The 23,898-nt window shown below is 44.8% G+C and overlaps 1 protein-coding gene across 9 annotated transcripts in view; it reads left to right on the forward strand.

Annotated features, from left to right (window-relative positions):
• Nucleotides 1-23,898, forward strand: part of SCN8A (sodium voltage-gated channel alpha subunit 8) — a 115,508-nt gene that overhangs the window by 83,247 nt on the left and 8,363 nt on the right. For 4 of the 9 annotated variants that reach the window (XM_008058608.2, XM_008058600.2, XM_021712536.1 and 1 more), the window contains 7 exons: nt 379-533; nt 3,954-4,127; nt 10,096-10,218; nt 16,392-16,676; nt 19,019-19,072; nt 19,597-19,734; nt 21,607-21,711. In XM_008058608.2, coding sequence (XP_008056799.1) covers nt 379-533; nt 3,954-4,127; nt 10,096-10,218; nt 16,392-16,676; nt 19,019-19,072; nt 19,597-19,734; nt 21,607-21,711 — 1,034 coding nt within the window. Of the gene's footprint in view, nt 1-378; nt 534-3,953; nt 4,128-10,095; nt 10,219-16,391; nt 16,677-19,018; nt 19,088-19,596; nt 19,735-21,606; nt 21,712-23,898 lie in introns of all 9 variants that reach the window. The other 5 variants (XM_021712551.1, XM_021712540.1, XM_021712549.1 and 2 more) reach the window with 2 other exon arrangements.

A 23,898-nucleotide genomic window follows, 5' to 3' on the forward strand; every position in this document is an offset into this window, starting at 1 on the left:
CTCTATTTGATTCTGATCTATGACAAGTTTCTGTTCTCAAACTTCTCGCTGTCCATTTTCTCTTGGCATCAGCCCAGAAACTTCCACTAGAGAGACCCACTGTGTCATGGCTGTGCCTGCCTCCTGACTGCCCTTTCTCCTCCCTCTCACTGCTTCTTTGTAGGACCTCTTCCTGACTCCAGAGGGCCTGGCCCTGTTAGCCTTGCAGCATAACCTCAGCCCTGCCACCCTCTCCATTTCTGAATCACACGCTCTGATTCAGCCACTGTACCCCGGCTGTGTGGTGGGGCAGCCCTGGCGGGGCCTGGGAGATGGAGGAGAGGGCAGGTCTGGGTGGGACACGTTTCCAGTCTGACCTGCCTCTCCCGCTGGTGCCAGGTTGTGTCCAGCGGTTCAAGTGCTGCCAGGTCAACATTGAGGAAGGGCTAGGCAAGTCTTGGTGGATCCTACGGAAAACCTGCTTCCTCATCGTGGAGCACAATTGGTTTGAGACCTTCATCATCTTCATGATTCTGCTCAGCAGTGGCGCCCTGGTGAGGCCCGGGGAGAGTGTTTATGAGCGGCTGGCTGGGGAAAGGGTTTAGAGAAGCCAGTGGGAAAAGGCTGGTTGGGGCCCAAGCCCAGTTTCTCTGAAAACAGATTGGCTGTGGACCCAAGGATAATGATCTGTTAAAGTGTTTTGGGCTGGTATTTTGAGCCTTTGGAATTCAATCCACACTTGTTCACTTCCTGACCTTTAGACTTAGCACTCTCCCTCTCAAGCCTGAGACCCTCTTGGCCTCAGAATGAGCACACAAATTCCTGTGTGTCCCCACTGCCTGGTTTACCCCATGCTAAGCAGCCTCCCAAAGTGAAATTCCCTCCCTTATCTAACACCCAGAGTCTCTTGTTCATTGCTTTTCGGTTGCCCAAGACAGGAGGAGGTGGTGTCCTACACTCGCTGTCCTTTCATGGCTGCTGCGTTTGGAGAACCCTTGGCCGTAGCACATGTTTAGAGAGATCTAAACAGATCTAATCAGATCTCTGGTGCAAAGGTTATTTATATTCACGCTGTCCTAAGTGCTTATCATTAATCAGTGATCAGTGAGGCATACAGGGCACTGAACACACAGGCTCCTCCCCTGCCAGGACTAATTATCTGGACATTTGCTTTCATTTTTAGCTGGATTATAACTGAGGACACCTGGACAGAGTCTGGTGTGAGGGAGTCTTTGCCAGTTGAGTAGATTTGAAGACAGCAGGAACTAGAGGCAGTATACATTTTCCTTCTTTTCTTTTTTTTTTTTTTTTGAGTTGGAGTCTCACTCTGTCACCCAGACTGGAGTGCAGTGGCCGCTCCTGGCCACTGCAGCCTCGACCTGCTGGGCTCCAGTGATTCCTCCACCTCAACCTTCCAAGTAGCTGGAACTACAGGCACGCGCTACCACATCCGGCTGATTTTTTTTTATTTATTGTAGAGATAAGGTCTCACCAAGTTGTCCAGGCGGGTCTCGAACCCGCGGGCTCAGGCAATCCACTCCCCTCAGCCTCCCAAAGCACGGGATTACAGGCTGAGCCACCAAGCCCAGCTTTCTTCTTTTCATTAAGGAAAAGATGAAGGATGTAGAATTTTGAAATGTCCTTAAAGGCACATTTATATAGGTATAGAATCAAAGCCTAATCTGGAAGCAAAAATAATAATAATAATAGAAGAGAAATTCCAAGTTCAATTGCAACAATGACTTGGGAAGTTTCACTGACTTGTGAGTTGGGAGAATAAGAGAGGCTGAGAGCAGCAGCAACATGTTTTCTTTTCTTTTATTTTTTTTGAGTTGAAATCTCACTTCATTGCCCAGGCTGGAATGCAGTGGCACGCTCACAGCCACCCCAGCTTCAACCTGTTGGGTGCCAGCGATCCTTCCGCCTCAGCCTTCCAAGTAGTTGGAACTACAGGCACGTGCTACCATGGCCAGCTAATTTTTGATTTATTGTAGAGATGAGGTCTCACCAAGTTGCCCGGGCTGGTCTTGAACCTGCAGGCTCAGGCGATTTACTTGCCTCAGCCTCTCAGAGTGCTGGGATTACAGGCTGAGCCACCAAGCCCAGCCAGTAGTATGTATTAAAGACAAGCTCAAGGATGAAAATGATAGCTTTCACAAAGAGGATCATGGGAAGTGAGGGGAATACTTATGCAGGAGGTGTCAGGATAAAGTAGGAGGCAAAAAGGATGGCTTGGTAGCCACTAATCTGCGGGAAGTGGAGCCAGACTGTCCTGCCTGCCCCTGGGTCATTTGTTGTATCAAAAGCATTCATACAGTGCTTCTTGAGGCTCTGCAGAGGCACCCAAGATGACAGCATTGTCTCTGTACTTGAAAAAAGGGAGGATCAGACAAAGACCAGGAATTGGATCAGACAAAGGCGAGTGATCAGAGAAAGGTGTTTTATTATCGGTGTCACTGTTATTCTTCAAGTCTAGTAAACAAAAACCTAAAATAACAGAGAGAGGGCATGCCTCATCATTTGATTCTTTGCCATCTCTACAAAAAAGAGTAAAGCAGCAGGGAGACACAGGTATTGGACTGTCTTTACTGCTCACCTTTGACAATTTTTATTTGTCATAGTTGAACAGCCAGGGGATACTTGGTTCAGTGCACTAAGGTCCTGTGGGGTAGTAGGCCTGAGATTTAAGAATAGCAATGGGAAGTTACAACTACAGCATCCAAGAGAAGAGCAGAACACGGTTATGATGAGACATCAGAAGGAGGGGATTAGAGCCCCCTGTGACATAAGACCAGTCTTGGGCATCTCACAGCCTTGGGTTATAGAATATATTTCCAGTGCATGGAATGAATGGGAGACCTGACATGAAAGCTGTTGCTTTATTGATGCAAAAAGGGGATTTATTTGTCCTCAGACCCTGAGAAGGACTGTGAAACCCGTGACCTCTGTCCCCACTGCCCACAGGTGAGACTGGAGCACCTGATAGCCGTGTGCCTCCATCTTGGAAGATGAGGCTGCAGACAGCCCAGTTCTGTTCTTCCTTCTGGAACTTTTTGGAGCAGGGGTCTCCCATTGCATCACAGAGAACTTTCCTGTCACCTGCACACTCTCCCCCTGCTTGGGGAACTCCCTCCTCTTAGTATGGTGTAGTCCACCACTGTAGATGGGACTACTCATGCCCTCGTATCAGGGAAGTACCTCATTCGTGGATTCCAGAGAAAGAAAGGAGTACTAAGATTTTCCTCACCTGAGTGTCCCCCACCCCTGTGACTCTCCACCCATATCTGTGGTGTCAAGGGGCTGGAAAGAGAAAGATTTTGCCCTGTCTTTTGTATGTAGCATTGGTGAGGATGTGGAGAAATTGGAACACTCTTATGCAGTTGTTGGGAATGTGAAATGGTGCAACCACTTTGGAAAACAGTTTGGAAGTTCCTCAAAAAATGAAACACAGAGTTACCATGTCATCCACCAGTTCTATTCCTGGGTATATACCCTGGAGAAATGAAAAATGTCCACCTAAAAATGTATACACAGATGTTCACAGCAGCACTATTCACAATAGACAACAAATAGAAGCAACACAAATGTCCATCAACTAGTGAAAGATAAACAAAATGTGGAATATCTATAACTGGAATATTACTAAGCCATAAAAAGGAAAACCTCTAGAAATAGAAAATAGATTGGCAGTTTTCTAGGACTAGAGGGATGAGAGGACTTGGGAGTGTGGGGGTTTTTTTTAGAGGTAATGAAAATTCTCTGAAATTGATTATAGTGATGAAGGCACAACTCTGAATATATAAAACCTTTTTAAATTGAAAGTCCTGTGTCATGGGGGGAGAGAAAAGGGAAGGAGACAGGATGCTGGTGACAGGCCAGCCCTGTGGGGGAGGGCTGCCTGCAGAGGGCAGGGCTCCCAGTCTTGCCTGTCTACCTCCATACTCTATAATAGGCAGCTGCTGCCTCTCTTTCAGGCCTTCGAGGACATCTATATTGAGCAGAGAAAGACCATTCGTACCATCCTGGAATACGCCGACAAGGTCTTCACCTATATCTTCATCCTGGAAATGCTGCTCAAGTGGACAGCCTATGGCTTCGTCAAGTTCTTCACCAACGCCTGGTGCTGGCTGGACTTCCTCATTGTAGCTGTACGTGTCCTGCTTTCTATTTCTCACCCCTTGTAGCAGAAAAACAGACAGAGGTCTCTCTTCTTCTAATGGCTGTAGCTGCTGGGCCCCAGGTTGTAAAATAAGATGTGACTATAGGTTTGGGTGAAGCCTCTTTCATAGCACTCAGGTCTTCATTTGGGGATGGGGAACTCTGAAGTCCCTGCATTCGCTCCAGGGACCTGCCAGCCAACTCTATTCTGATGGGTTTGGCCCAATTTAGACTCAGAGATTAGGAGTAGGAAGTGGAACCATTGGTCTCAAAGCCCCTTGTAGTTAGTCTGGAGGCCAGAAGGTTCTTGCCCCAAGCCAGCTCTGCACACCTCTGTACCTGTGGGGTCCTCTTTCTGCTGCCAGGAGAAGGGGTGAGAGCCGAGGTATGGAGGCTGTTGGGAGGGAGGCAGTAATGGGCTCTCTGTGAACTCCCCTGCTGGCCATTCCCATGAGAATTTCACCTAGCTCAAAGTCTTGACACCAGACTCATCTAAACAAGTCAGTTTATCAGGGAGAGGGGAGGGCGACCACACCCCCAACAAAGCCTGCCTTTCCACATATTGCCATTTCTGCAGTGATCATCCTTTTTCCCTCCAGGTTCCAAGACTATTTCCAAGGTTTGTTGGCCATGAGCGCCCATGTTACTTTTCAGGTTGAAAGCTTCATCATCTGGAACTCTTTCTCTTCCATCAGCACTTGTTCTTTGTTAGGTTTACTAACAGTGATGACTGTTCTCTTATTCTGTATAATAACTAAAGTTTTTTTCTTTCAGCGAAAGCAGCATTTTAAAGAAAGGGTGAATGGGAATAACATCAGGGCAGTGGAGAACCCACTTCCTGCTGAGGACTGGGAAGTGCCAACAGCATGGCATGGGGGAGGCTGAGTGGTCCATTTAGAATACAGGTTTCAGTGACTGTGTGGGAACGAACAGCCTGTGGAGTGCCCCTGGATCCAGAGAGCACAGCATGGCAGTCTCTCTCAGATAACAGGAGCCCATACTCTGCACCGGTAATGATTTCTGCTATATAAATGGATGCCTTTCCTGTACATTGTCTGCATCTTCCATGGTTAGTGACTCCTTCCCAGAGCTGTCACTGTGCCCTTAAGGTGAATCGATAGGTGCAGCCTCCTCACAGGAGACCGGCTCGAGACCCTCCCACAAGAGATGTCACATTCCCTCCAGCAGCTGTTGGTACACCCTTGTGGTAGAAGGACCAGTCCCTCCCACAGACAGAGCTGGCACTCCAAGACTTCAGGAGTGGGCTTAGGATCAGACCCAGAAAATGGAAGCAAGACTGGGCCAGCCTTCTTTCTAGAGGAAGGGGAAGTGCCATGGAGTCTTCGTTTCACAGTAACTCCTCAGGACTACCTGGAGGCAGATGTGCAGCACCTGAACTCAGATGTGCGCATTCACAACCACGCTCCCAGCTGCCTGGAAAGCTGTGACTTGGAACAAAGCTTCCCCACCATGACCTTTCCCTCTCCCATCTACCCTGACCTCAACACTCACTCCTCTCAGAGGCGAACTACCCCAATATAAATCAAAATTTGAAAATATTAATCAGGTATCCCACATGCCTCTGGTACCCTAATAAGCTGCTAAAGGCATTAACAGTCCTACACATTACCATTTATTTAGTAAGCATTTTTTTGTTTTTATGAGTTGGAGTCCCTGTTGTCCAAGCTGGAGTGCAGTGACACACTCACGGCTCATTGCAACCCCAAACTCCTGGGCTCAGGTGATCCTTCCACTGCAGGCACACACCACCACACCTGGCTAGTTTTTTGTATTTTTTTGTAGAGACAAGGGTGGTCTCAAACTCCTAAGTTCAAACAGTCCTCCCACTGCCACCTTTCAAAGTGCTAGTATTATAGGTGTGTGTCACTGCGCCTGGCCTGGCAAGCCTGTTTATGACTTTTTGTACTAGGTGGAAAGGGGTAAAAAGCATAAGACAGGCATGTAACCAGTTGACAACAATCTATAAATCCCTTCAGCTTTTAGGGATTGCTAGATTATACATTGCTGTGGTACCTAACATTGGCTCCTATGAACACCTCTATCAGTTGAATGCCATTCTCTTTGTAGAATTGTCCCAGGAGCCATAAGGAGTCACAGGAGGGTAGGCAGCAAGGGTCCCAGGCCCTGGGACCCTTACACTAGCTTCCAGGACAACTGTGGCCTTATTCCAGGCTTGTGCTAAATGGGGAGAGTCCCAGTCCATCACAGTGATTCCACTGGCTGCTGCTTTTGAGTTGTGGGTGGAGAATAAGGCTTGAACTAGCACCTAAACTAGCTGGAACTGTCCACTTGAGCAAAATATCCGGTTCCTTTGGCATTTTAGAGCATCCAGCAGGTTAGGTTCTAATTTACTACCATGCACTGGTGATTTGATGTGTGAGTATGTTACTCATCACCATGTTTGTCTCCCTAATGGATTTTCATTCTTCCTTGTTTCCCTTTAAGCTGCCAAGAGTACTTTTCAGAGTTGTAGGATAATCCAGACAACTCCAGTTGTTAATTATCTTTATTTACAAATTATGCAGGTTATCACACAGGAACATTTTTTTGTTTTTTGTTCAGGCCCTTGGCTGTGCTGGAGATAGTGTCCTATAAAAGAAATGTGTCATCTCTTCCCCAGGGAAATGTGTCCCATGGTACACGAAAGCTGACTGGTCTGTCAGTTCCAGGCATGTGAACTCTCAGAGCCCACTCGCCTCATCCTGAATTCAGACTGCTGAAAACACTTTCCACTTGAAAGTGTTCACATCATTTTGAAAAAGTCCCCTAGTGTCTCTCCCTTTTTTTCCCTCATGCCTACAGCCATAGATGCCCGGAATTTTGACATCTCCTCAATTCCTTTTTTTCCTTAGGTTTGAGTCTTTCCTTAAAGTATACTTTAAGCAATGTTAGGATTATCTCTGGTGAGGGCTTAACATGGGGACTCAGAGGATTATAAAAGAGCCTTCAACTGCTAAGGGAATAACCCAGATAAGACCTTTATTGATCCTGTATTGAGAGACCTTGGCCAGTTTAATCAACTGAGCAGCAGATTATCTCTCAGAAACATTTAGAGCCAGCCTCTACATTGGCCTTTGTACCTTCTCCATTCTCCGACTGTCAGCCTATCTGTTATCAGATAAGTCACCTACCCTGAAGAGCTGGCGTCTTCTTGCATTATATGGGGCCTGTAGCCACTCAAAGCTTAGTTTCTTGCAATCTTTACCTGGCAAAGTTTCACAGAATGAAACTGACCCAGGGGACTTTGGAACTCAGGGATTGGTTGACATGGGATAGCTTACCTTCAGATGTCCCTATTGAGGCCTCACTAATGATCTGGCAGTTTTAGATTATCTGGGGTCAAGAGTTGGCTGCATTTGGTGATAGTAGGAAAAACACACCTCTGTGTAAGTTCTTACTGATAGTGATGGAAGATCGGAGAGAAAGGGATTGATTAGTACTATGTTCTAGATAAGACTTTTGAAGCCCTTGTTTTAGGCAAAGCTTGAACTCTGGGCCATCTGCCCTTCCAAGAACATTAAGGTAGCCTAATAGGGCAGCGTTTACTTCCAGATTTGCTTCAGATACTGCCTAGGGCTCCAGAGACAATACCTACGCTGATGGATTATGAGTACCTGCATACATCAAGGTTGACATCCCTTTTTATTTTTATTTTTTTTGAGTTGGAGTCTCACTCTGTTGCCCAGACTGGAGTGCAGTGGCCGCTCCCGGCTACCGCAGCCTCGACCTGTTGGGCTCCGGCAATCCTTCCGCCTCAACCTTCCAAGTAGCTGGAACTACAGGCGCGTGCTACCACACCTGGCTAATTTTTTTTTTTTTTTGTAGAGATGAGGTCTTACCAAGTTGCCCAGGTGGGTCTCGAACCGTGGGCTCAGGCCATCCACTCACCTCAGCCTCCCAAGGCGCAGGATTACAGGCTGAGCCACCGAGCCTGGCCACATCCCTTTTTAAAACTGAAACCTTTAAACCTGAACATTCCTAACCCTTGCTAAGTCCGTGACCTTCCACTTCTACTATCCTCTGCCAGAGCTGCTGCTTAATGATAAATGTTTTCATTTAAAAAAATTTTTTTAAGTGTATGTGCAAAGAATTAAAGCCCAGGATAGAGATAAAAAGCAGCAAATGAAACTGAGTTGTAGATTAAATATCAGCTTAAGCTAAGCTCATCTACAGCTACCCCTTCCCAGTAGAGGGAGCGTTAAGAGCTGTTGATGGGAATATCTTGACCTATCCTAGAATTTGCAGCGTAATATAAAAGGCTACTCTAGGAAGCCCAGAGCTCAAGCATTGCAGAATTTGATCAGCTAAAGGTGTTTTTAGGTCTAGTCTTTCCTGAAAAGCTCTGTGTCTGTCTCGGGTTAGGCCCAGGCAGTCCTAGATGTAGTTAGAATCATGTGAAGGATGATGTGGTAACTTAGTTCTGAGAGCGCCAATACAGCAAGGTAAGTTTGCCCTGGAAGAGCCGGAAAGTGTTTGACCATGTGCCTAGGCCTGGAGATCTGCGGGCTTCTTCTCCTCAGTGTGGCAATTTAATCAGCTCTGGATTGTTCAGACACTGATGATCCTGTTGGAATATTGTCATATAACCTGCCTGTTGAGGATGTGAGCTTTCTGTAAGAGAAAGAGCACTGGCCCGGGAGTCCACCAGTGTGGGTCTTTAATCCTGACTCCAGAACTCCCAGTGGGACACTGGACAGATTCTTATATATGGGTGTCAGTTTCCTCATCCATAAAAATGAAAAAAAAAATTTTTTTTACAAGAATTCTTTCAGCTATTGTTCTCATGATGAGAGTTATAGAAGATTGTCCTGGAAATGACAGACCAGCGACCAGTTCATTTTGGGTGTTTTGGAAGGAATGAATGAAAATTATAAGGAAAAGTATGGATTCAAGTTTTCCAGACCCACCCAAGTTCTTATGGCCAGGAAGAAGTCATAGGTATAGTTAAAAGATAGAAGGATTATTATAGTTAAAAGTATGAGCCGGGCTTGATGGCTCAGCCTATAATCCCGTGCTGGGAGGCTGAGGTGAGTGGATTGCCTGAGCCCGCGGGTTCGAGACCCGCCTGGGCAACTTGGCGAGACCTCATCTCTACAATAAATCAAAAAAATCAGCCGGGTGTGGTTAGCACATGCCTGTAATTCCGGCTACTCGGAAGGCTGAGGCAGAAGGATGACCGGAGCCCAGCAAGTCAAGGCTGCAGTGGCCGGTAGCTGCCACTGGGTGACAGAGTGAGACTCCAACTCAAAAAAAAAAAAAGTATGAGAAAAATTGCATAAGTGAGTTCTCATGGAGCCAGAATTCTTGGGAACTGCAGAGTCAGCTGTGGGACTTATTGACTGTTTCAATTGTTGTTGACATGCAGTGACTCATCAAATTTTCAAACATGGTTTTTTGTCAACCAGGCGTGAGAGAGCTTGTCCCTGTTGGAAATCCAATGGTGAATGAGCTGAGGAGGGGGCAGCTTGTGTGGAGTATGTGTATTTATCTGTATTCTTTTCCATAGGTACCATTAATTTGTCTGGCTTAATTTAATGGGAACTTCTGGGACCTGCAGAGACTGTAAAGGGCGAGGGTAAGGCTCTTGTCGTCTGTTCAGGCTCCTCTCCATCCAGGGGAACTTCCTCACTCTCTCTCCCTCTCCCGTCAGCCTCTCCCCTCTTCCAACTTGTATGTATGTTCTTCCACCTTCTCTCGAGTTTTCTCCCTTTGTGTTTTTTCTTCTGCCTCTCAACCACCTTTCCTTCCAGGTCGTTTGATTCAAGTTGAAGTAGGCAGCTGGTGTTACCCACTTCCTCTACCTGGGGGGCCCAGTCTGTGTAATCAGTGGTAGGGGCTTTATTCTAACACTCTGGAACCTCTGTTTTCTTTTTTTTTTTTTTTTTTTTTTTTTTGTTTCTTTTTTTGTTTTTGTTCTTCTCTTCTGTTTCCGTGTAGGTCTCTTTAGTCAGCCTTATAGCTAATGCCCTGGGCTACTCGGAACTAGGTGCCATAAAGTCCCTTAGGACCCTAAGAGCTTTGAGACCCTTAAGAGCCTTATCACGATTTGAAGGGATGAGGGTAAGATACTAAGAGCAGCTGATCCTTCTGCATGCCAGTGGAAACTGTTTAAGCATGCTAGAACTGATCACATGGTGGGAAGATCATTCCAACACGAACTCTGTGATGCAGCTGCTGATTTGATCCTCCACTCTCTCCCCTGCACCTGCCCCGTGCGAAGGGGAGTTGCATCAAGCTGCCTCATCACATTAATATTGGCCCTACCCCCAACAACATGCCATTGCAGAACATGTCAACATTGGCTATTCTCATTTGGCCTGGCTTACCTGTAGCACTTGGGGCGGCTTTCTGGGCTGTTGATTCAATAGGGAGAATCACCAGGTGCAAAGAAGGGGAATTGTAACCCACAGACCCACGAAAAGCACAGGCTGCAGGCAGGGATAGTGCTGTGTAGGAAATCAGCCAGGTGGGGACTCTGGCCTTGAGTCACTGAGAAAGTGGCTGAAAAGGGGCTTGAAGACTTGATGGCAGGCCTGGAATTGGGGATGGAGGAGAATTTGGCATGGTCCTGGGAGAACAAATGCTTTTCTTTCTATTCTGATTCCTCTTATTGCACCTTGTTGTTCTCAGCCCAGTCCTGTAAGGACTGGCAGCCTTTGTCTGACAGCAAAGCTTTCCTCCTCACCCCCCACCCCTCTGCCCATGCGATACAGTCCCCCTATCCTCACACTGTAAAAATTGCAGCCAGGTATGATGCTAGACGACTGAATATCAGCTAGTTCTGAAATGCCTCAGGACCTCCTATTCCTGCTTTGGCGATACTCCACCCAAATCCAAACAGTACAAGGTGGTGTCACCCTGTCAACTTAGAAATAAGGCACCCTCTTTTGATGCCATTTTCTTGTCTCTTTTGATTTAAATAATTGTGTGTGTGCGTGCATGCATGTGCACACACACACACACACCCTAAAAAGTCAATTTCCTAAAATCAAGCAGGCAACTGGCTTTGGTGTTAATAGTTGTTCTGTGGTAATCAGAGAGGTCTGTTATACTTAACGAGACCAAGAAAACTCATTTCGATTCAGATGTTGAGTACGTGCAGGAGAGCAAACCAGAGGCTAAGTTTCTCAATGTGCACATGTCAGAACGTAGGAATAAAAGTTAAACTGTTGCAATAGTCAACATGAAGCAAGACTGATTGGAGAAACTAGACACTGGGACAATGCTGCTTTATTCATTCCATGAAGCCATCCCCACTTGTACAGAAAGAGGAAAAGTTAATTGGAGCCTGGGAATTTTATTTTATTATTTAAGTGTATTCAAATGCTTTTTGCAAGAAACTTGTGTTTCTTCTGTAGCACAGTCACAGTTTGATGTACTAAATGTAAGCTTTCTGCAATCCTTCTGAAACCATCTGCAGGAAAAGAAGTTCCACAGCAGTATGAACTTAATTTATTTTATTTTATTTTTTAAAGACTTGAGATTTTAAGTCTTTCTCCTGCAGATAAGAGAAGTTTTAGAATGTGTGCAATAAGGTCTTTGTTATGCTCAGGGTAAATTGAGGAAGAGAGAGTATATTGCACGAGACTCGCTGGTTTACGTGACCGTGGTGTGGTTGCAGATGTGATGGAGTATTCTTCCCTCCTCTCCCCCCACCTTTGCACACTTTTTAGCAGGGGTTAGATTTTTAAATAAATCTTACTAGTTTTGTTATGGAGCTGATAGTCCACTTCAGCGACTGAAAAGCTGAGGGCAAGATGCAACCAGAAGAAGCCACCAAAGACAATGCTTGCAGTACTGTGCCTGAGCCTGGAAGCCTGTGACCCTCCACACCCTAGCAGTGAGCCTGGAGCTCCTAAAAGGAGACTGTTAGCACCTGAAGGAAGCCCCCAGCAGATGCCCATCTGTCGCTCGCTACTGACTTCCTCCATCTAGGTGCCCTCACTGTCAGTCCTGTCCCGTGGCAGACAGAGGTAGTCCCCACTTACCAGCTGATGCCAGTTTGCTCACGAGGCAACTATTTGAATAGCGTGGACACGGGAGCCCCTTTGGTAGCCACACCTCTCCCAGCAGTCGCTCCTTCTTTTTCTGCCTTCCTGGATGCTCTGTTTCCATACCCCCAAAACTTGTACTTGTCAACTTTCAAGTAGTTTAGGAATCCAGAGACCCAGAATGAATGGTCAGAACAAGAAAGTTTTATTTGGAAAGCTTCTACACCAAGTTTTTTTTTTTTTCTTTTTTTCTTTTTTTTTTTTTTTGAGTTGGAGTCTCACTCTGTTGCCCAGACTGGAGTGCAGTAGCCACTCCCGGCCACCGCAGCCTCGACCTGCTGGGCTCCGGCGATCCTTCCGCCTCAGCCTTCCGAGTAGCTGGAACTACAGGCATGTGCTACCACACCCGGCTGATTTTTTGACTTATTGTAGAGATGAGGTCTCGCTGTCCAGACGGGTCTCGAACACTCGGGCTCAGGCAATCCACTCACCTCAGCCTCCCAGAGGCGCGGGATTACAGACTGAGCCACCGAGCCTGGCTTATACCAAGTTTTTAAAAAATAAGATAATATGGGCAAGAACTTGTTTAAACCCAAAGCTGGAATTTAAAACAATGTTCATTAAGGGAAACTTTGGTAAAGAAGTGCCACCTCATTTACTTGACTTCAGTCACTAACAGACAGTACTGACCTGGCTGGTTGGGTAGGTGGAGAGGACCCATGGATCCATTCCTGATCTGTGGGGTCCCAGCCCTTCTGTGGAAGAGTAACCTCCACAGAAAAGGTAGGATTTGACTGAGCTTATAATAAGGTCCCCAGTAATGAACAGAATTAGGTATTTATGTTTTGCTTTTCTGTAGGGGCATATGTTTTTTGTTCTTTGGTTTGGGTTCTTCAACATTTGAGAGCTTACTCTTAGAAATTTTTAAATAAGAAATCTTCATGAACTGAACACCATCCATGCAGATAGGCTCAACTGTCACTGTGCTGCGCCAAATATAGGCTTGGACCTTTACTTGAGAAGGAGCATATGACCCAAGCCTGTCCTGGGACACTGACTTCAGACTCCTCTACTTCCTCAAACCAAAGCCCAGAAAATTGAATCACTTGTGCTATTGGCAAAGGAATACTTAATGCCGTTCTTTGCTTTTCTCTCCTCCATAGTAGTCTTCAGTTAAAGATCTTGCTGTGCTATTCAATTGTTGAGGGCGTATAATAGGAATGCTATGAAACATGCATGCATTTTTGTTGATTGTCAGTACATAGTTGTCCATTAAAGCCATGTTCCCTCTGCCAGATGTTAAAAGTTAGTTGACAGATTTTCTAGTATTTAATGAGCACAATAATGTCCTAGGTGTTACAGAGAAGACAAAAATACTGCAAAAATTAATATCTGTTGGAATTTTCTCATCAATTAAGTGGGATTTGTATCAGTCTCTAAGTATAAACTTCCATCGAAAAAAGTAACTTTTTATAGATTGCTAGGATCTAGCTTTGAGTAATATTTCTACATCTAGTTTTTAACAGTAATGAATTTCATCATAGTTAAAGGCAATCTAGAATGACTAGAAAGTATTAGAGAGGGGATCCTACTTATTGATTAGCCGTCAATGGAAATTTGAACTATCATGTATAATAAATATATCTTTAATGAGAGAGTTCAAAGTAAGATGCATGGTTTTTTGCCCTGTAGTTACTGAGAATAACAAACAGCATAATGACAATTCTTTATGGAACAGGGTTAAACAATGTCTGAGTAATATATTACAATTTGTCAACTAATATTCACAGCAAGGAAGAATATTAGTAAATTTTGCTGACTTTTTTTGTTTTTTTCATAAAACTAAGGTAAAAAGTTATTTGGTTAAGATTAATAAATGAACATACATTTGCATCTTACAAATTACTTCAGAACTTACAGGATTTTTGTGTTGTTTTAAAGAACAAGGCTCAGTAAATACTTTTGTATATTGATTCCTTTGAACAGATATATGAGTATAAAAGTTCAAAGAGACCACCTAGCCAGTTAACTAATGTTTCTTCTGTACAGTAAATATCCCACATTTAACTGTAACACATAGACCCTAGGTAGGACAGATTAAACTGTGTTTGAGTAGAAGTTTAAGATCATTGTCTGTATAGTCAGAAGAGTTCCTGGAGGAAGTAGGTTCTGAATTGATATTTAAAAGCAGCATTTCTAGGTTCCAAGTCCTTTGGGACATACTTCCCTATCACGCATTTGTAATGGTCTGATAGAAGGTCATGATCTCTCACCTAAGCTCTGCTGCATAATGTTGATACATAAACGCGGGCTTTTGAACTTTCACATAATCTATTCCCTTAGTGTTTGAAAATTGATTCCATTTGTTAATCATCCTCCTTTTACCTGTTCTTCTGCACATTTCATTGCTTTTCAGTGCTCCAACCAAAGGATTAGTAACTGTAGAGTGCGGAGGTAAATTCGAGTCAGAGTATCTGACAAACATGATAACATAAAGAAACAAATATGAATATCATTCTTGAAAATAACATTGGGGATTTTCCAGATTTCAGATATTCTGACTTTCCCAACTCAAGGCAATAAACGGTTAACAAAGTGCTAAACATTTGATATTAATGACAGAGCTATCAGATCTAGAAGAGATTTCTTGGTCTAAGAATTAAGAAATAACTGCCTCTCAATCTAAAGGCCTTCATGTATGAATTGGAGAAACACAAAATGAATATTTTAATCTAAAAGGAAGAGTAACTCCTTAGCAGAAAAGCGTTGCCTTTTTTATATAAGACAGAATAGGTAGTTTTTCTCAGCCACATGCTCTGATGAGTGACATACCATCTAAGCAAAAACAGAAGATGAGGAAAACCTAAACCCATGACTCAAGTTAGAGCCTAGAGCTACCCCTGGCATTCTTTGTACAGCACGAGCTTTTCACCCTTTCTGTGCTGTGCTTGGTGGCAGCCCATCGTGTCTTTTACCTGCACTGAAAAACTGACACCGGACGTAGTAATACTTGTCATTTCCTCTGACAAAACATTAGGAGAAGACAGTCTTCATTTTTATCTAGTGTCTTAAATATTTTAACTACATTAGTCCTCCTAGGATATTAGAAAAAGGAAGAAACACTCTTCCTGTATTAGAGCAACCTTTCCGGACCTTAGCAGTCCTGCTTAAGACAAGAACAAGTGAGAATTGGGGCAGAAATGGAGACCAACCTTGTCTTCTGTCCCGCCACCCAAAATATTATTTTGTGAGCACGTTAAACTCCTCTAGTGAAAACTGCTGCAGCAGTTTCATAACTACAGTAGTTTCACAACTGTAATAGTGTTACAGTGTTAAGCAAAATCAAAGTGAAAAACAACCCAGAAACTTCTATTCCTAAGGGTTTTTTTCCTTTGCCTTTTTTTAATTCCTGAGCTTATTGTAGTCAGTGACTTTTAACAATATGAGTCTCAAGGGCAGTGATGATCTAACCCAAAACTCTCTTAAGATTTAAGTCATTCCTATTTCTAATACATTGTGATGAATGGAGTCAAGCCCTGGATTGAGCAGAGAGACATCAGCATTAGCCAAGCAGGGAGCGACTCTCTGATTTAAAAGCTTACAAAGTCAGAAAAAAAGGCTGGAGAAGAATGATGAATCTTGAGTGAAAAGCACATCTGTTCAGATTTTATTTTATTCTGTTTGGTAGAGGGAATATAGCTTTTTTTCTTGAGCCTGCACAATCTGCATGCTCAGCTATTGCCTGAAATAAGATAACTGGCCTTGCATAGTCATAAAAGAGACGTTATGTACTGTTGACTGATTCTCTGCTAACCCCTAGGGGTAGTTCTCTGTGATTTTGAACAGTCTTATCTTGTTTTTCAGAGGGGGAATGTCTGTTGAAAGGCAACTGGTGACTAAATAAACTGAAGTTCAGTTTTCCCATGGAGGTATATTTTATGAATTGAGGGAGACTGGACTAAGAAATAAATTTTTCAGCCCCAGGTTGATCATAAGCAGAGAAGATCTAGGTCAACTTGGGCAGAAAAATTTGTGTTAGTCGAAATATAGATTTAACTTACTAAAATTCCTTAAAATGACTTCAAATTTTATTCCTACTTGTCGACCTGTCCAGTTTAATTCCAAATGGAGCATAATGCTTCCATAACAGACCAAGCCCTAGTATCATTCCCCTCCTGGAAATCAAAAGCGTGTGCTTGCCCCTTTGCTCCCAACACTCAGCAACCTCCCCTTCCAATGCAGGTGGTGGTGAATGCCTTGGTGGGCGCCATCCCCTCCATCATGAATGTGCTGCTGGTGTGTCTCATCTTCTGGCTGATTTTCAGCATCATGGGAGTTAACCTGTTTGCGGGAAAGTACCACTACTGTTTTAATGAGTCCTCTGAAATCCGATTTGAAATTGAAGATGTCAACAATAAAACAGAGTGTGAAAAGCTCATGGAGGGGAACAATACAGACATCAGATGGAAGAATGTGAAGATCAACTTTGACAATGTTGGAGCAGGATATCTAGCCCTTCTTCAAGTGGTAAGTATTGTTATTTTTTTCTGTAAGCCCAGGAGAACAATGTCATTTTCCAAACTGGTTTCAGAGAGGCATCTTTCCTGAGTATTCTCTGACATCTACAAGATTTCGGCAACAAATAAAGATTCCCGCAGTGGACTAAAGTGGTGGAGAGGTCACCTTCTCTCCCTAGGCCAGAGTGTGCAGTTAAAGAGAAAGGTAAACAAAAATCAAGAAGATAAGTGCACAGACAAAAGAAAAGTGATGGCAGTTTTGATGAGGCAAAATAATCTTCCTGCACCCTCCACCCCAGAATAATCTCACATGCGGTCTACACTAAAGTTAACTAAAGAAAAGCATTTGGCAGTGCTTTGGTGCCTTCAGCTCCGCACCAGAAAAAGGTCTTAGATTAACGTATCACAGTAAGGAGGGATTTATTTTAATGTAGATAATTCTCTTTTACCTAATTTCATTCCATCGCGCCTAGTTTTCTCTCCTCTCACCAATGTTTTGGAATGTTTGTCAGGACAGTATGATGCAATGAAAGCTCATAGGCTTTGAAGTCATCAGACAGATACAGATTTTTTTCTTTTAAGTCGAGGTCTCACTCTGTCGCCCAGACTGGAGTACAGTGGAACAGTCACAGCTCCCTGCAACCTCAGCCTTCTGAGTTCAGGCAAACCTTCTGCCTCAGTCTCCTGAGTAGCTGGGCTGGGACTACGGGCATGTGCCACCATGTCCAGCTAATTTTTGTGTTTTTGTATTTTACTTTTGTATTTTTTATTTTTGTAGAGACAAGGTCTCACTACGTTGCCTAGGCTGGTCTTGAACTCCTGGGCTCAAGCAATTCTCACACTGCGGCCTCCCAAAGTGCTGGGATTTGAGCCACACTCCGATATGTACTGGATATGTAACTTTGGACAAATTATTCAACCTCTCTGGCTCTGTTTCTTCATCTGTTAAATATAGATAATAATACTTGGTTGTTAAGAGGATTTGTGACTTTTTAAAAAATTTCTTAGCACAGTGCCTAGCTCATAGCGGTACTTAAATAATGGAAATTATTATGTATTTTTGTTACTATTATTATGATGTCTATATCATACAGTTCTTGGGAGGACTCAATACAGTAATGCAGCTGAAGCTCTCAACCTAACTTTACACCTAGTAAGCACTCACTATTAGCTAATAGAAGACAGTAAAGGTCATGGAATGAGCAGTAGTTTCTCCTACTCCTTACCTCCAAAGCCCTTTTGCTGTTCTATCTGAGTTCAAGAAATTGGACCCACACATTGAATATGAATTGAAGCAGCTCCAGAAAATCAGTGCACATCAACAAGCCAGTCAAACATGGTAGCCACATTGCCCCCACCATATGCCAGGCACTGTGCTTGGCAGTACAGTACTTGGGCTAATGAACGAAGAACTTCCCATGCCCCCAAAAAACTTAGAAATCTGGTTTAGTAAATAAAACACAGAGAATAGTACATTGGTACTCTGTATTTGTTTCCAAAACCGGGCTAGATGTAGTAGGTGAAGGAGTAGAATTGGAAAGAGACTGCCGTGGGTGAGGCCAGTATTGCTGCTACATAGGCTGCACGCATGGAGATTAGTAAGGGATAAATCTGTATCTTGTAGATTTTTTTTTTCCTAATGCACCTATGAATTTTTCAGACCCCACTGCTTAATACCTTTTTTTAAGAATGCCTCCTCAATGGTGGGCTAAGATTAAGCACCTTCAGTAGATTATTCCTGCCATTCAGTCATAAACATGAGTTTGCCCTAGCTTTAGGCAACCTTCTCAGGCCCATTTTAAAAAACTTTTGTAAGCCGGGCTTGGTGGCTCAGCCTGTAATCCCACGCCTTTGGGAGGCTGAGGTGAGTGGATTGCCTGAGCCCGCGGGTTCAAGACCCACCTGGGCAGCGAGACCTCATCTCTACAATAAATCAAAAATCAGCCAGGCGTAGTAGCGCATGCCTATAATTCTGGCTATTTGGAAGGATCGCCAGAGCCCAGCAGGCGAGGCTGCGATTGGCCGGGAGCAGCCACTACACTCCAGTCTGGGTGACAGAGTGAGACTCCGACTCAAAACAAAACAAAACAAAAAACCTTTTGTAAAGCAATAATCCAACTACCAATATTGACATGTTTCTTTGCCAAACTTTGATGTTATTTTCAGGGACTTACACAGAGCCCTCTTGGGACCTGCATTAACAAACAGAAAATTCTATTTATGTTCAAGTGAGACTAGCCCAACTCCCTATCCTGTGTTCTCACAGAACCTAAGCCTGGCCTGTGGGACCCCTGCCTAATCTCCCACCCACACCCCAACAGGCATGGTCTAATGACTGACTCTGTTTGCCAGGCAACCTTCAAAGGCTGGATGGACATCATGTACGCAGCTGTAGACTCCCGGAAGGTAAGGCTGTACATGGTGAAAGCACCACCCACCCAGATGATTAGAAAGCAAGCAGCTGGAAGGTCCACCAGGAGAGAGGCAAGAGGGAGAAATGGAGGAGTTGTGTTTTGCGGCTTCCATTTGGAACACGTGCTGCTTGTTTTATAGATTATCGATCATTTTCCTCCTCTCAGTAAGTTGTCACTCTCTTACATTGGCCCCACATGATTAGATTTGTCCTTGGCCCAGAGCAAGCTGCGTATGCGTCGGTCCTGCTTTGAGGACAAGTGTGGCTCCTGGCAGCCAGCACTCCCTCCCCCTTGCCTCGTGATCTGCATATTTTCCACATAATCAGTCGTAGCAGGAATGGTGCCCTCTCAGGGCGGGACATGCGTGTGTGGAGAGAGAACCCAGGACTCCCACCCCCAGATATCCAGTAACTCAGGTGACTAGAGTTACAGCCAATGGCCTTCGCATGTCAGAGTCACCCACCTGGCCCCCAGACAAGGAGCTGACTCTCTTCCTTCTTTCCTGTCCTTTGACAGCCCGAAGAGCAGCCTAAGTATGAGGACAACATCTATATGTACATCTACTTTGTCATCTTCATCATCTTCGGCTCCTTCTTCACTCTGAACCTGTTCATTGGTGTCATCATTGATAACTTCAATCAACAAAAGAAAAAGATAGGTCTCCTCCCCTCATCACAGTGGTCAGAGATCCACCCAGATGGGAAGCACCTCTGTCCATCTCTTTTTTTTTTTTTGAATTGGAGTCACACTCTGTTGCGCAGACTGGAGTGCAGTGGCATGCTCCCGGCCACTGCAGCTTTGACCTGCTTGGCTCCAGCGAGCCTTCTGCCTCAGACTTCCAAGTAGCCGGAACTACAGGCACTCGCTACCATGCCTGGCTAATTTTTAATTTATTGTAGAGACAAGGTCTCGCCAAGTTGCCCCAGTGGATCTCGAACCCGCGGGCTCAGGCGATCCACCTGCCTCGGCCTCCCAAAGTGCTGGGATTACAGGCTGAGTCACTGAGCCCAGCCCACCTCTGTCCATCTCTAGAGAGAAAACACACCTCTCTTTCTGTAAAACCCATGCTGCCACTTCACCATGACCCTGGCTGCTGTGCTTTAGCCCCAGCCACCTCTTTCTGTTCGAGGAAGGATATTGCAGCATGTGGCTTACCACATGTACTAGCAGGCTTTTATTTTGAAGTCTATTACTGGTGTTGGTCTCCCACCAGAGGGTGGTTGGGTCAGAGAGTGTGTCCAGCAACAGAGGTGAAAAGGAAAGAAGCCGATGAATAGCTGTAGTGAGAAGTAGAAGCTGTCTAGGTAGTGTATCCGTGTTAGTCCCTAGGCTCCACCAACAAATTGAGATTTGAGAGAACAGCCTTGGAAATTTCACTTCCTTACCTGTCTTAGATGGTTAATTTTCCAAAACAAATTGAAAAAATTACTCGTTAATCATTTTGTCAGTCACGTCTGTCTTAGCAAACTCCAAGAAACCCTCCAAAGTTCTTTCTTATACCAACATTTCTAAATTTTGAATGTCATGTAAAATAAATGAGCTATTAACCAGGACTTGACTTTTTTGGGGGGGAGTCAGGGTCTCACTCTGTCACCCAAGTTGGAGTGTAATAGCATGATCATAGTTCACCACAGCCTCAGCCTTCTCAGCGCAGGCGGTTCTTCTGCCTCAGCCTCCTGAGTAGCTGGGACTGCAGGCATGTGCCACCACACCCAGCTAATTTTTTTATTTCTTGTAGAGATGAGGTCTCTGCTATGTTGCCCAGGCTGGTGTCGACCCTGGGTTCAGTCTGTCCTTCCACCTTGGCCTCCCAAAGTGCTGGTATTATAGACTTGAGCTACCATGCCCAACTTAGATCCTTTTAACTTTTTCTATCTAGAATTTAGTGGGAAAACAGGCAAAAAAAATGTTACGAGACTATAAGATGTGACTGTCTTCAGAGTTACTGCTCTCAAGTTTATCCTTCACAAAGGTCTGCAATTGAGTAGTCCTTTTTTTTTTTTTTGAGTTGGAGTCTCACTCTGTAACCCAGACTGGAGTCAGTGGCCACTTCCGGCCACTGCAGCCTCGACCTGCTGGGCTCTGGCGATCCTTCCGCCTCAGCCTTCCAAGTAGCTGGAATTACAGGCATGCGCTACCATGCCCGGCCAATTTTTTGATTTATTGTAGAGATGAGGTCTCGCTGCCCAGGCGGGTCTCGAACCCATGGGCTCGGGCAATCCACTCACCTCAGCCTCCCAAAGGCGCAGGATTACAGGCTGAGCCACCGAGCCCAGCGAGTAGTCCTTTTTCGGTCTACCCAGTGACTGGCAGATTTTAGAAATCCTGAGCTGAAAACGAAAGCAGGTATCTTTTTGACTTAGAATAATTATTCCAGATCTACCTCACTCTGGGATGGCTATTAGCTAAACTGACCTCTGGAAAGGAAAGGGGATAGGTCTCCCTCAGTTCTCAGTTTTGAACCTTAGGTCCAGATCCATAGCATGCGAGAGCCAGTTGTAATTGTTCTCTTTTTCTCTCCTTTACTTCGGAGGTCAGGACATCTTCATGACTGAAGAACAGAAGAAATACTACAATGCCATGAAAAAGCTGGGCTCAAAGAAGCCACAGAAGCCCATTCCCCGTCCCTTGGTGAGTGTGTTGTGCAGACTGGGTGCGTAGTATGAGCCCATGTGAGAAAAACACTGCTAGAGAGGAAAAGGTAAGTGGTCAACAATAACCTGGGGCCCATGAGCACTCACCTAGCCACCATCCAGAAGATCTGAGCAAGATGGCAGGAGAGCAGAGGCTGAGGTATGGGATGGCTGCCGCATAGGCCCATGACTTCCTATGAGCCTTCCTCAGGAGAAGCCAAGCATCAGCATATAAATCACATTGGCTCTGGCCCTAGTAGAGAGATGTTTTGCGAGATAACTGAAAATTAACAGGAAAGTGAAATGAAGCAGCTCTCCAACGAGTTTGAAAAAGGATTTGGTCCTTATTTTCTCTGCTTCTGTCTACTTAATGCCTTTGCAGGATGTATGTGGACGCTAAAATAATGCTGCTGGTTATTTGTGGGAGCAGAAAAGGGTAAAACTGAGAGAGTCTAGTACCTGGTCCCGCTCTTGAGCTGAGCCTTTTGGGACATACATTTGGGAGCTGAGATTCTACCTTACTGTCCTGTTGGTGGTAGCTGTCTTGTCAGAGGAGAGATGTGCCCAGTTGAGTGGCTGTCACTCCCAAAGCCAGGCTCAAAGTCCCTTCTTCTGCAACTTTCATTTAGCAACTGTAAAAACCAAAAACAAAGCAGAAATTTTAAAATAAAAGCTTACCTGACAATCTAACTTGTAGAAACAAAAGTAAAGCAACTTGGTTTGGATCAAGAGTTGGAATTCCAGCCAGAATGTTTCCCTCTCTCGTCCCATACCCTGTCCCGGCACACTCATCTCACCGACTTCCAAAAGAGAGAAAACCTTTGCAGAATAGAGTGAAAACCACCACACTAAAAGAGTCTGAAAATAAGCATCAGGCTGAGTGTCTTAGGTACTCTAACAAAAAGGCAGGGTAATCTTAAGAAAGAGAACATCTATTATATATGTATTTCCTTGATGTTAAAGCGTTCTATTTTATGATAGAAATGGGACTAAAGGGAATGGAAAAGAACTAGTATTTCTGAAGTTCTTTCTGTTCAGTGCTTTATGTACAGAAGGCTGAGTGTATTTCCTGCTGCATTAAAATATAAAAACAGTGTGGCAGGAAATATTAATAAAGAGTGATAAACATTCATTCAGCAAATATTTATAGGCTTCCCACTATGTAGCAGCCACTAAGAATCATGTGATGAACACGGGTATAGACTCTACCGTAATAGAGCTTTTAATATAGTGGGGCAGACCGATCATAAATAAGCAAGTAACTATGAAAGAATGTGGAATGCTGTGGGAACAAATTCAATGGCGGGCTCTGGGGGGGGCTTACTTCATGTTAGTAGCTAGAGAAAGCCTCGCCAGGGACAGTCTGTTGGAGTGGATGAGAAGGCGCCAAAGAGCTGGGAAAGAGATTCCTGGCAAAGCAAGCAGGGCCCTAAACGCAGGACACCGTGGCATGGCCAGGTGGCGATGGGCCAGAGGAAGGCATGGATGAGTAGGTCAGACGGTGCCAGGCAACTCTCTAAGCCAGGGTAACAACAGGAACTGTGTTGCGAGTCTGGTGGAAGCTATCGAAAGGTTTTAAGGAGGGCAATGACGTGATCTGTTTGTGTTTTAAATAACCCCACTGGCTACATCAGACAGGGCAGGAGAGGAAGCAGGGAGACTGGTTGCAAGACGTGCAGTCCAGATAGAGACGGTGGTGGCTCAAGTTCGAAGAGGGCCAGAAGAAATGGAATGAGGCAGATAAATTCAAGTTCTACTATTAGACCTTCAGTGGATCAGATGGGGCATGAGGAGACAAAGATGTCTCTCGGATCTCTGACTTGAGAGACTGGGTGAACCACTGAGGTTCGAGAGGAATAAGCTGGGTAAGGGGCAGGAGACAGGATTTGGCTCTACTTTGGACTGAAGTTTGAGATGCTTGGAGCCGTGAGCTTTGAGATGTTATGAGTCATCAAGGAGAGATGATGTGTAAGCAACACATGAGCTCAGAGAAAAGGTGTGGCTAAAGAAGAAAGACTTGAGAAGTGTCCGTACATGGAATCACGGAGGCAGTTGAAACACTGAGCTCTCCAGGGCAAAATGTACAGAAAGGAGAGATTAAGAAATGTCCGGGCCGGGCTTGGTAGTTCAGCCTGTAATCCCAGCACTTTGGGAGGCCAAGGTGAGTGGATTGCCTGAGCCTGCG

Source organism: Carlito syrichta, unplaced genomic scaffold (assembly GCF_000164805.1).
Source record: "Carlito syrichta isolate Samal-C Ts95f unplaced genomic scaffold, Tarsius_syrichta-2.0.1 Scaffold90604, whole genome shotgun sequence".
Taxonomy (NCBI): domain Eukaryota; kingdom Metazoa; phylum Chordata; class Mammalia; order Primates; family Tarsiidae; genus Carlito; species Carlito syrichta.